At 38.7% G+C, this 12528-nt stretch overlaps 1 protein-coding gene across 3 annotated transcripts in view; it reads left to right on the forward strand.

The window, feature by feature from the left end:
• The window catches only part of PPP2R5E (protein phosphatase 2 regulatory subunit B'epsilon), a 144696-nt gene extending 133505 nt beyond the window's left edge, over nt 1-11191 (forward strand). For 2 of the 3 annotated variants that reach the window (XM_029950547.1, XM_029950546.1), the window contains exons 13-14: nt 1709-1810; nt 6444-11191. In XM_029950547.1, the coding sequence (XP_029806407.1) occupies nt 1709-1810; nt 6444-6543 (202 nt within the window). In that variant the 3' untranslated portion in view covers nt 6544-11191. The remainder of the gene's footprint in view (nt 1-1708; nt 1811-6443) is intronic. The other variant, XM_029950548.1, reaches the window with a different exon arrangement.
• The last annotated feature ends 1337 nt before the right edge of the window (nt 11192-12528 follow it).

Genomic DNA, 12528 nt, shown 5'->3' on the forward strand with positions numbered 1-12528 from the left:
GAGTGACTTTGGGATGGTCTGGAGTGAGAAGAGAGGTTTGCTGACGTTGACGAGGTGGTAATGCTCCAAAGGATTCTTAAAGGACCGTGGCCGGTGGATGGACAGGGAAGCCCTTTCATAGTGTGGGGCTCATCATCACATTAACAGGCACAAAAACAGAAAAAGCACCTGTCAGGTTCTGAAACCTGTACATTTGGGAGGGCTAAAGTGACGGGTCTTTGGGGGAGGTGGCTAGAAGATGGGGTTCACAGGGGCAGTGCACTCCCACATGAACCTTCCCCAGTGGATGATAAGGAAATACTGAGGAGTCATAAGGAGGAAAGTGCGTTGAGTTGAGTTGTCTTTTAGCACGATCCACTTCTTAAAAGCCCAACTCCCTTGTTATACACGTTCTCTAGGAAAAAACGTTTAAAATTTTAAAGGAGATATTTAACATCCAGTCCTATGAGGGTTAAAGCATTCTGTATTTGAATGGATTACATGCTTGTGGAATAGAAAGGAAATTTAGTGTAGTATTAGATATTAGTAAGATGTCATTAAATATATGCCTAGTATGTGTTTAGAAGTTTTGCATACAAGTATAAGATACCACATTTCTTATTTTTCGGATGTGCCAAATTTTGTTATTAAAACACAAAAATAAAGAAGTGGTAAATAATTAAATCTCATGATGCAGGTAGTCTCTTGAGGCCCTAGAGGGTGGTGCAGCAAGTGTCTGCACTGCTCAGTGTACTGTATTTTGGCTCTTCTCTATCGCTGTCCGTTGTGTATGAGAAGGTCATTCCTTCAGTGGAAGGGAGCTTAAGTTGTCCTTTTAATAGGCCCAGGGCAGAACAACGCAGCAGGGACCTTTATGTTGTGGAAGCATCAAACCCGTGGTTTATGTAACCTGTGGCCTGACTTTTTACCAGTGCCTGCTTCAGTGGTGTTGGTAGCAGATTTGTTGTGAAACAGAAGTAATACAGTTTTGCGAAGGGCGGTGCTCTTTAGACTCTAGTCTAAGCCTGTCATGGGCATAGTTCTCAAGATGGCAAGAGCCTATTTTTGGCCATTTTAGCTATGTTCCACGGCTAACCGCTGCCGTCACCAGCTTGCCAGTCGCCTCACTGACACAAGCGTTGGGTTGGCAAGGGAACTTAGCAGGAGAGAATGGACTCAAACAAATCAACACTAGAAACTTATATTAAACTGCCTGACTTACAGGGGTTTGGTGTCATATCTTTGAATATGAATAATATATGTATTATTTGTTTCCATAAGGACAGCTTTTGATTTTGCTGAATTATGTATATTATCACTTTAAAAATAAAATTCTGTGCAAATTCAGCTAAGGTTAGTCCTACGACAGGTGCTCCTTTTAAGAGTGAAGTTGCTTTATTTTTACACTTGCCTTTTTATTAAATGAAGTTAACAAGTGCCCACAGGCAAGCCTATTCTGGGTTCTGATAATGAGAAGGGCAGAATTAGATTTTTCTTTTTCTAATCCTGCCAACCCCTCTGAAAGACGTCTTGCCTGGAACAGTGAAGAACGGAACTTTCATGGTGAGGAAATGAACTGTAGGTCGTTACTGGTTGTTGTAATTGAATAAGGATGGAGATTCTGCAACACAGGGGGCTCCTTCGGACACGGCTTCCTCTCTCCCTGTCTCCAGGCAGCTCCCGCTGTGGAAGACTAACCAGTGCCTTCTCTTCTCTCTGTGCTCCCCAGGGCTATCGTGGCGCTAGTGTACAATGTGTTGAAGGCCTTTATGGAAATGAACAGCACCATGTTTGATGAGCTGACAGCCACATACAAGTCAGATCGTCAGCGGTAACTTTTTAAAGCTTTTTCGTCAGCTGTGCATAAAACTGTTGAGTTCTCTCCTTGCTCTTTGCCCCCATTGCCTGTGCACCCCAAATCATAAGCAGCACAATTTTATTTCTTTATATGTTCACTTTTGCATGCGCATTAGCTGTGTCTTTATTAATGTGCCACTAGGTAGCAAAGGGTCAGTTTGAGAAAGGCTGCTTTCCCCCTTCCTTTCAATGATGTTTCTCTTCTGCCTCAGGGTTAAGGACCTGGCGTATAACTGGTATTTCAGGCTCATTTAAGGAATCCAAGCAGGTAGTTTGCCATCCAGGCTCACTCCCATCTGGAACTCATTTGACCTTGAACTGGGCACGTCTTTGTATACTTCAGCAGCAAGAGGGATGAGGCACCATTTTAGTTTAGCTCTTTGGCCAGAACTTACTCTCTGCTCTAGAACATAACAAATTCATTAGGATCTAAAGGACAGGGAAAAGAACCTGGGGGTGAAGAGTCTGGTATTACACAGACTTTGAAATCTTTGAGGCCAAAAGGGAGCAAAAACCAATTGCATTCTTTACATAAATGCTTATGGCTTAGGAAAACCTTTCTTGATTTCATTTATATGTGATTTTTCAGTTTTGTGATTTCCTGTTCAACATGTCCGACTTTCTAAGAGACCTTGTCTTGGTCTGTTTGGTGTGCTCTAACAGAACACCACATATGGGTGTTTTATGGAGAGCTTAGAAACAATAGAAATGTATTTATCGGAGTTCTGGAGGCAGGAAGCCAAGATGATGGCGCCAGCATGGTTAGATAAGGGCCCTCATTTCTGATTCATAGCCAGCACCTTCTCACCATGTCCTTACATGATAGAAGGGACAAGGAATCTCTGTGGGATCTCTTTTACAAGGTCACTAATACCATTCATGAGGGCCCCACCCTCATGACCTAATCGTCTCCCAAAGGCCTAGCCACTGAACCCATCACCTTTGAAGGTGAGGATCTCAACATAAGAATTTTGGGCATGACAGAACACAAATATTCAGACCATGACATTGATACACTTGGAGAACTTGAGGGAGGTCTAGAGAACTTGTTAGTTAGGTGGGCCTCTGGTTTGGCTTTGATCCAGAAGCAAATGTCAGCTTTGTGTATTATTAAACCGTGGACTTCAGAAGATCTCAGGGGTGTGGGCGACCATTCAGACCCAAGACCTTATAGAACCTCCTGGACAGGGCTGTCTGTGGTTCCCCTGCTTCTTTGCTTTGCCTGATTTTGCATGTTTCACTTACATTTTACTGATAAAAAGAGCAATGAGGGAAGAGGTCTGGTGGTGGGGCAAAGGACTATCACAGTGATTTCTTAAAAAAATTACCAGGATGTGGTTATATTGAAAAGCAAATTTAATCATGGAATATGGCAAGTGTTTAACTGTAGACAGAAGCGGCTGGGGTATTTTTTATAATATTGGAATAAATATCAGTTATGGGATATGTTGTGCCATACTTGTAATTTAAGAAACTTTCAGTTTACCTGTTTACAGTTGTTGTAATTTACTACATTTATAACCCTCGTTGGCTCAAACTCTTAAAGTCTTTAACAGTGTTACTGAAGTAGAGGAAATAAAGGGCACATTCTCATACTGTGCCATACCATTAAAGACTGTGTTTTACGTAACGTCCTTTCTTTTTTATAGCAACTAAAAACCCATAATTATTATCCTATTTCAATAAGGATTAAATAAAAATCTGTAGAATCACATTAAGAGAAATAAAGACCTTATGTCTAAAATATTCTAGTTGAATTAAATTAATTTGTATTTATTGAATTTTGGTAGTTTATCATTTAGACCAAATTCTTGAAAAAGATACCTGTTGACCAAGAGGCCCAGGAATAGATATGCTGAAATTGATTGTGAAGATCTGGTGTATTAGAGTGACTTATCGTGAGCAGACTTTCTTAATGAGAACTTTTTTAAAGTAAGGGTAATAGTTTACCAAACGAGCAATAGAAGATTGTATTGAATAGATGGAAACGTTGGCTTCTCCCTCGATGTGGGAATAGGGAAAGAGGAGAAAGAGATTGATTTGTACTGTTAGAGAAGAGCTAAACGGAGGAATTTACTTCTGGATGGCACCAAGTGTAAGTGTTTCAGTTTATGTAACATTTTTAAGTATTACAAATCTGGAAATGGTGAGTGGAAGAAGTAACTAGCATTGTTAGGTGCATATACTAACATTCGTGCTCTGTGAAACTGAAATTGGAAGAGAATTTGACAGCCTCCCTGGCATGACAGTGTGGTTAAGCTTTAAAGTGCCCACCTACAGAGAGAGAAAAAAGCAGAAAAGAATGGAATGACAGTAACTATATCAGAAATAGTTAGAATATTTGAAGATAAAGGTGTCAGTATAAAAGATGTATAATAAGTCAGCATAAAATTCATCTGGAAGAAAGCTCCACAGGACAAATTGTAACGAATGCCATAAAACTTTTATTTATTTATTTTTTAACATTTATTTATTTATGTATTTTTAAGAGACCAAGAGAGAGTGTGAGCAGTAGAGGGGCTCCAGGCTCTGAACTGTCGGCACAGAGCCTGACACAGAGCTCGGACCCATGAACCATGAGAGCATGACCTGAGCCAAAGTTGGACGTTTAAACTGACTGAGCCCCCCAGGCGCCCCCAGCCGTAGAACTCTTGATCAAAGATGTGAATGAAATGCTTCAGGAACAAGATGATTGATGTTTTAATGATGTCAGCACTTAATTTAAACTTCAAATTAAGACAGTAGGAACCTATGTTTAACCCGTGTTTTATTTCAGTTCAAGAAAGTTCCTGGGGTGCCCCCGTGGTTTTGTGGGTTCCAGCCCTGTGCTGGGCTCTGCACTGAGCCTGAGGACCCTGATTGGGATGCTCTCTCTCTCTCTTCCTGTGTCCCTCTTCTGCTCATACTTTCTCTCAAAATAAATAAATAATTAAAAAATAAAGTTTCTAAGCCCTTGCCTACCACCCTTTTCCCCTCCAAATGAAAAGGCTATCAGTGTTCTATGATAACATTTATTTAGACCTAATACTATTCGTAAACTTTACTGAGAAACCAAAAGTGATCAATTTTCCAAGCGGCTTACTTATAGTTAAGAATTTGGAATTCATAACGATTGGAGAATCATCTAATTTTGTCTCTATTGTCCTGCAAATATAATTTTTAGGGTCAAAATTACCAGTAGAGTTGGAAAAATTGTTAGGCCCTTTGGAATTCCTTTTGTGCAGATTCTGTTTGATATAGCTGCAACTAGTCATAGTATACAAGGCCTAAACTATCAAAATATTATGAAGTGATATTTTATATTACATAATCAAATATTTTCTCAGGACTAGTGGAGTGAGAAGATACAAGGTATTTCTAGAGAGGGAGCGGGGATGAAGATTAATTTGTATTGCTGTAGGTATCAAATACTTTTTTTAAAATTGGTGTTGACATTAAAAAATATGAAGCATTGGAACTATAACAGATCTCACTTACCCTGTGTGGATTCCCCTAATGCACGCTGTCACGTAACTGAGGTTAGGTCCTTGCTGTCTAAGGTCCCACAAGGACCATATCCCCGTGGCCGAGATGGCAGGGCCCCGATTTTCAGGAAGGATCAGATCCACAACTGGTATCTGAGTCTGCTGTTACTGGTTCATCACAGTACGAGAAAGCCAGGGATAGCAGTGGGCTGTTTTTAATAAATGGGTATGTACTCAGTTTACAGTATAGTCCCATAGTCCTCGATTTTATACTTTCTGCCTGGTTGATGTTAAAATTAACATCCTTTCTTATATAAAAATAGGGTGATCTGAAAAGTCCTTGGCAAAATAAAATTTGTTGACCCTATTTTGGACATCCAGTTTTTTAGTAAAGCTTACCAAATTTACCTGTCAAATTGTTATTGAGCCAAATTTGAAGGCTTGGAACATTAAAAATTTGATTCATGATAATATCAACGAAATTCTTTCCAGATCATTAAAACTGAAGTCAGGAAAGGAAGAACATTTTATTTGGCTATATATATAGGTATAAAATAAGTTAATAACTTGGATTTTATGGTTGATTAATACTTGTGAGAACAAGATTCTGCTAAAGGGTTTACTACATATGGTGTAGGGAAAATAGATAATCATAAAGGGGAAGTATATTTTCTTGACCTGCTGCCTTTTCTGCATCAATATCATCTCTAGCATCCCTTTAGAGAAACTCTCTGGAGGCAGAGAAAATTAGACTTTAACTAGATTCCAAATAAAAATCACATAATGTATCTTTGAATCTTTAGGATACGGATACATAGAAATGATCCCTGTTTTTTGTTTCTCAGTCATTTTGAAGTTAACTTTCATTATTAAGCTAAGTATAAAGGAATATTAATTTTGAAATCTTAAAATATTCTTGTAATTCTTGCTCAGTACATTAATACAACGTTTCTGTATACGTAAGTACCAAGAAAAAAAAAAAACAGAGAAAACCTGAAATGAAAAAATACCCACAAGCTTAACACCAAACTTTTCAAAGACTGCTTGTAAAACGTACATGGAGGAGGGGTCTGGGCAGTGATGGTTGCGTAATCTTTTCAAACATTCCTAGTTGTTTACCTTGTACTCTTGTTTTCTCCCCAGTGAGAAAAAGAAAGAAAAGGAGCGTGAAGAATTGTGGAAAAAACTGGAGGATCTGGAATTAAAGAGAGGTCTTAGACGTGATGGCATAATTCCAACTTAACAGAAAAAATGACAGCATCATTACTAACCTGTGGAGTCACACATTTATGTAGTAGAAGATGGAGCAACAGTTTTCTGTATTGTGCAACTTTGCAGTAGATTTCACATTTGTTTCATTATTACAACAGCACTGTATATACCTGTCTCTAAGTAAAGGAAACAAAAATAAGGACTTCAGTCCAAAGTTTGGACAGTAGATGGACTTCTCAGAACTTTGCAAACATAATCATTGTTCTAACCCTCCTAAAAAAACAAAAAAAGCAGTCTTCAGAGATCTGTTGATGAAATTGCTATGTTAAAATTCTATTATCAGGAGTTCCTTATTTATCCTTAGCAGAGAGTATGAAACAACTTTCAAATGTGAACAATCTTAAATTTAGCTTGTCTTTCTGCTAAGCTGTTAAATGTATTTATAGTAATGGAAGAAAAAAAAAAAAGACTGTCATTTCCTCATCAGTTTGTATAACAGCCTCCTCTGGATAACTTGACTGTAATTTAACATCTTTTCCTTTTGCACATCTTCATGAGTTGAATGTCCATGTGGAAGGGGGCCATGAATTCTAAAGGTCCCTGATAAAAGTTTTGTCTACTGGAGTGAACATCTTTCCAGTAACCAGGTAGTCCTGGTACTCCTTTAGTTTTAAAATTAGGAGTAAAAGAGAAGAGGTGATAAACATAGTAGGGAAGGGAATTTTGGATTCATACATCTAGTTTATGGTGAATCCAAATCAATGTCTTGAATCCTTTGAAAACAGGCACTGGGACATCGTACGCTTCAGTACCTGACCAGTATTAGTTGCATCCATCATTGAACACACATACCAGAGATGTTTGAGAAATGTCAGAAAACATCCTTTTGGACCATTTTGTAATAGGAAAGACAAACACTAAACAGTACAACCATGAGATTGATCACCAGGATTGTGAATCTAATTGGAAAGAGAGTTGAGCAAACAGCTTGGACTGTTTGGAGTTGTTGCCTTACTTTTTAATATGTATTTATAAAGTATTCCAGCAAAAGAGGATGTAGCCTCTGGGAAAAAAACAAACATATTGCAGTGTTTTTTGTAGATTCTCGTTCTATATCTCATCACAGCGCCAGCCCTGTTTTTAGCCAGGAAGGATTCAGGATAAACATGATTATGCATTCTGAATTGGATGCGTATTCCTAACTACTGTATTTGTTACCAAAAGTGGTTCTACAAATGCTACTGAAAAAAAAATCTGGAAATCCCTAATGTCCTGAGTATTAATAATAAAGTTTAAAAATGCTTTTATATCAAAGGTGCATTGTGACCAAATTGTTTAAGAAAAAAACCAAAACACAAAACAAAATTTAGGGCTGTATTATAGATCTGTATCTTATTGGCTCTCTGCTTTGTATTTAAAAGAGGAGGCTTACATCTTGGGGAGATCAAATGCTGATGACATTTGCGTCCAGTATGTTCCTACCCGATGCGGTTGCATTGTTATGTACTGCAAGAGATGTGTTGGAATTTATTTTCAGGATGCTTTTGCTTGTTATGGGCATGGCAGCAGTGAGTTGGTAATCCTAAGCCGTCACCTCCAGCAGTATTCATGGCATAGGGCTGATTCTGTGTTCATGTATTGAGCTGTGATAGTAGCAAACATGAACATATGAAATGTTGTTGCTCTTAATAGAAATATACTATCAATATGGACTTGTATATTTTCTTCCTTCCACTGAAATATAAAGTAGAATATGCAGTTTTATTGTTTTCAAGGAAAAAGGAAAAAAAAAGCCGCTGACCTTTCTCCCCCATTAAGTGTTTCAGGATTATCAGGTCACAGTTTGTGCGTAAAAAAGTCCGCTAATTATGGATATTGTCATCTCAGTAACTTCGTAAAGCAAAAACAAAACTTGGCTATGTTAATTCTGAAAAAGAAACGGCAGTAAAAGAGTCATATGCTACACCCAACACAACATGGTTTAATGGAATGAAGAGATTTTTTTTTTAAAGAACATTGATGGGGATTCAGTGTAAAGCTGGCAGAGGCTGCTGACGTGAAACAAGTTACTTTAAAAGTGCTGGAGCAAAGGTGCAAGTTCAAACACTAAAGATAAAAAATAAATTTGTAACAAATCATTTCCTTCAGCTCTTTGATTTGAGCCCCATTAGTTTTGAGTCTGCATTACATTTGTTTTTGACAGTATAAACTTGTTTGCCATTAATTCATCTTTTTAGATAGAAGACTTAAAATATCAGGCTCATGGACTATCTCTGCCCATTACAATGAAATGCAGTCATTTGCGATGAGAAAGCTGAGGATCCGGTTTTGCACCTTCCCTGCCTCCGAGCGAAGGTGAGGACTGCACAGATACCCCTGACGTTAAATCTGTAACGCTGACCATTCCAAACCAAGGAGAACAAAGCCGAAATTTAGACATATGTGCAGAAGCAATTATAAATCTATGTCTAAAATGTATAGGGCAACTTCTGAGAAGAAACGCTGTCTTTTCTTTTTTAAACCGGAAGTGACAATGTGACATCTGTCATGTTGTGTCCGGTGGCACAGAGTAACCGAGGTGACCTGACTGTTGCGCTCTGTGACCTAGTTAAGGCCGTACTTGCTGCATTCACAGCAGCCCTCTCTCTCTGTCCTTCCCCACATTTCTGCTGTTGCTGCAGCCTGACTTAATTGTGACAAATGCATCTTTGTGTTCTATTTCGTTGGCTTCATAATTTCCAGAACTATATATAAATATATTTTTTAAATAGCAAATATTGTAGTTAGTGAGTGACGATCGCTCCAACCTCATCCCTACCATATTGGTTTCAGGGGTAGGATAAAGAGTGTCTTTGGAAGAAAAATAAATGAAACCAAACCAAACCCTGTGGTTTTAGATTGGTGCCGAGGCCTTAGGCTTTGGGCCTCGAACAACCATGTGAGTGAACTGACCCATCTCATACTCTGAATCAAGCATGCATTCCTTTTCTTGTTGTGCAAGTGGTCGCCAGGTGTTTCCCTTCCGTGTTGCGTTTTTGTTCCTTTAAATTTGATTATATTTTGCTCCCCCTGACATCTGACTGTTTTTTTTATAAAAAAAATGAAATAAATAAAAAAAACAAGAAATAACTAATACCCTCGATGCCGCTGGATACTCGCAAGCAGGGTTATGCTCCTTCATCTTGGGCTTGCTTGCCTAAATGGAAGGGTTTAATTTATTTTGTACCTCCTTCTATGCGTGGGACAGTCCAGGAAAGAGCCAGGAATTGCTTGTAATTGCACCTGCCATACATAAACGTATGGCCCTAGGCTCGATCACACTATGGAAAGAAAAAAAAGTATATTTAGAGCTTTAAAAGCTTTTTTATTTTTTTGTGGGGATCGGGGGGTGGGAAAGGGAAGATGTATGGATGTTATTGGCATTTTTAAGTCTTCAGAGTGTGTGTGTGTGTGTGTGTGTGTGTGTGTTTTCCTTCCGTTTTGTCCTTTCTTTACGGTGCACTGAGCTGGCACAGAAAATGAGGAGATTCTCTCTTTTGATGCTATTACCAATGTTATCACAAAGTCACGTCACCTGTAACAAAAAGGTGGCACGAGCCATGATCAGTGGTGGTTTATTTGCACATCAATATTTTTATTTTTATATTCTGGCTCAGCTGCTTCTGAGTGAAGTTAAGGAATGGCCCACAAAGGATTTTTGTAGTAGGCCTATTCGCAATGCCTTTTCTATTTCTCAGTATTTAAATTTGAAAATCTAAAAGAATTGTGCATCTTGAGAGAAAGTTGAGCAAATTTTGATCTAGTGGAATGTTAATTTGTGCTGCTTCTTGTGCACGACAGCAGCAGTAATATCTCTCTTGGAAATAAACATCCCAGTTTATGGTGTCTATGAATATAGGTTTCCTTTTCTTCCCTTCCTCCTTCCCACCCTTCCCCCCCACCTGCCTACCCTCCCTTCTACTGTCTCCGTTCCCTCCTTCCCTGCTCTTTCTTTACTTTTTTTTGAAATCACTTATTGTAAATAAATTGTAACCCAGACCTCATGTATCAATGGGGAACTTTCAAATATAAATATTACCAATACATTTTCTGGTTGTTGTCTGATTTTTGATTGAGGTATCATGAGAATGACATAGCCATTGCTTTTGGTTTGAGAATTTCGCGTTAGCCTCATGAATCTGTTGGTATTTTAGAATTCCATTGTTTTAGCAGGAGAGGGCAGCAAAAGTTTATGTTCCCTGTTAGAAATGCTGTGGTTCGTATTGGTTTTCAGTTTAATTCTGTGTGTGTGCGTGCGTGTTTAAAGCAGCATCTGTTGTGGGTAGAGGTAAAAATGAAACATTTTTGATACGAAAAGTTGCATATGAAAATTATAGACTGGTTCAACCAGACAGTGAAGACTTCTGATCCACATCAAAGTGAAAATGCCACAAAGCAATCTTCCAGCTCTGGCTAAAATATGCTACTTCCTTTTCAAACACACCAAAATGCAAGCTGAGTCTTAAACACTTGGAATTTAAAATGTCTTTCTTTGAAAATGATTTACTTTCTTCAAAGTGGTAACAGAAACAAAAATGAAGGTGCTCCCAAAGAGAAATGTAACCTTCCCCTTTCACAGCCCTGTGAGAGGCTCTGTACTGTGGGTGCATCCTAATAAAGCAGTGAAGAGTTTTCAGGTGCCTGGCTGTTTGTTTGTTTGTGTGTTTGTTTGTTTCTGACCTCTGTACCCTTTTGAACCATACAGATTTGATCAGCTTAGCCATGAGGCAGTGGGGTTGGTATGTTCAGGCTTTCATCTTGAGAAAATCACTTTGTGATTAGGGGGATGTACTGTTGGGCAGTGGTCCAGCGTCTTTTGCTGTGTGGGCAAACTACTGCAACACTGAGTGGCCTGGCCCCGTGGTAAATTGTTTCATCCACAAGTCCACAGTCTGGGTGAGCTTGGCAAGAACATCTTGTCTCTGCTTCTCAAGTGTCGACTTGGGTTTATCAAGTGGGGCAGGAGAATTCATTTCCAACGTGGCTGGGACTCACAGTGGCTGGCAAGCTGGTGCTGGTTTTTGGCTTGGGGTTCACCTGGAGGCCTCACTTCTTCCAAGACGTGGGCCTTCCTTCTTGGGCTCCCTTATAGGGTGGCAACTGGATTCTAGAAACGATTGTTCTAAGAGACAGGAAAGGCAAATTGCCAATTCTTTGAGGCCTCTGCCCCGAAACTATCATGGCATCACTTCTGGTGTATTTTATTGGTCCAGAGTCACAGGGTCTGCTCAGAATCAAGTGCAGGGGACACAGACCCCACTGTGATGTGACAAGAGGGATGTCCTCTTTAATCAACCATGGGATACTTTGTAAAGCGTTTGATTTGGATGTGATCTGCTCTCTTGGCTAATGAAATCACATCAGATTTGGAACTATGTAGAGTTAATGTTTCGTGTTCAGATTTGGAGAGGGAGAAATCCTTGTAAATTCAGCGATTTTATATATCAAAACAACCGTTTGTAACATCCAGATATCACCCTGTTGGTAAGTTACAAGGAAAAGAAACTGGTAACAAAGAATTTTAGGGTTCAAAGAAATCTAAGTTGATTTCAATGAAATACCTAATTCTTAGAATAATACTGCCTCCTGCCTATAAATAAATATAATAATGAAGGCAAAGTAAGTGTAGTCAATTCCTGTTTTCCAGAACTTTATAAAATAGTTTATCTTGTTTCTATTAGATCAAGTTCACATTAGATTTTTTTTAGACAGAGACTAAACTATGGTATAGCTAGGGGAATTAAAATTTAATTTTTTATGATATACATTCATGATATAATTCTTTAAAAAGGCAGATAAAAAAAAGTTAGCCTAACTGTTCCCCAGACCTAGAAGTCTGCTACAAGGTGTGCATTTGTTGATTGACTGGACCAGTGCTTTTTTATTGGCTCTGTTTATAGTCTCACCCATACCTTGATGTTCATATTTTGTTTCTTTATTCTCTAATTTAGTTCACCTTTTTCGAAAACCATAGTCT

The sequence above is a fragment of the Suricata suricatta genome, chromosome 9, assembly GCF_006229205.1.
Source record: "Suricata suricatta isolate VVHF042 chromosome 9, meerkat_22Aug2017_6uvM2_HiC, whole genome shotgun sequence".
In the NCBI taxonomy this organism is placed as follows: domain Eukaryota; kingdom Metazoa; phylum Chordata; class Mammalia; order Carnivora; family Herpestidae; genus Suricata; species Suricata suricatta.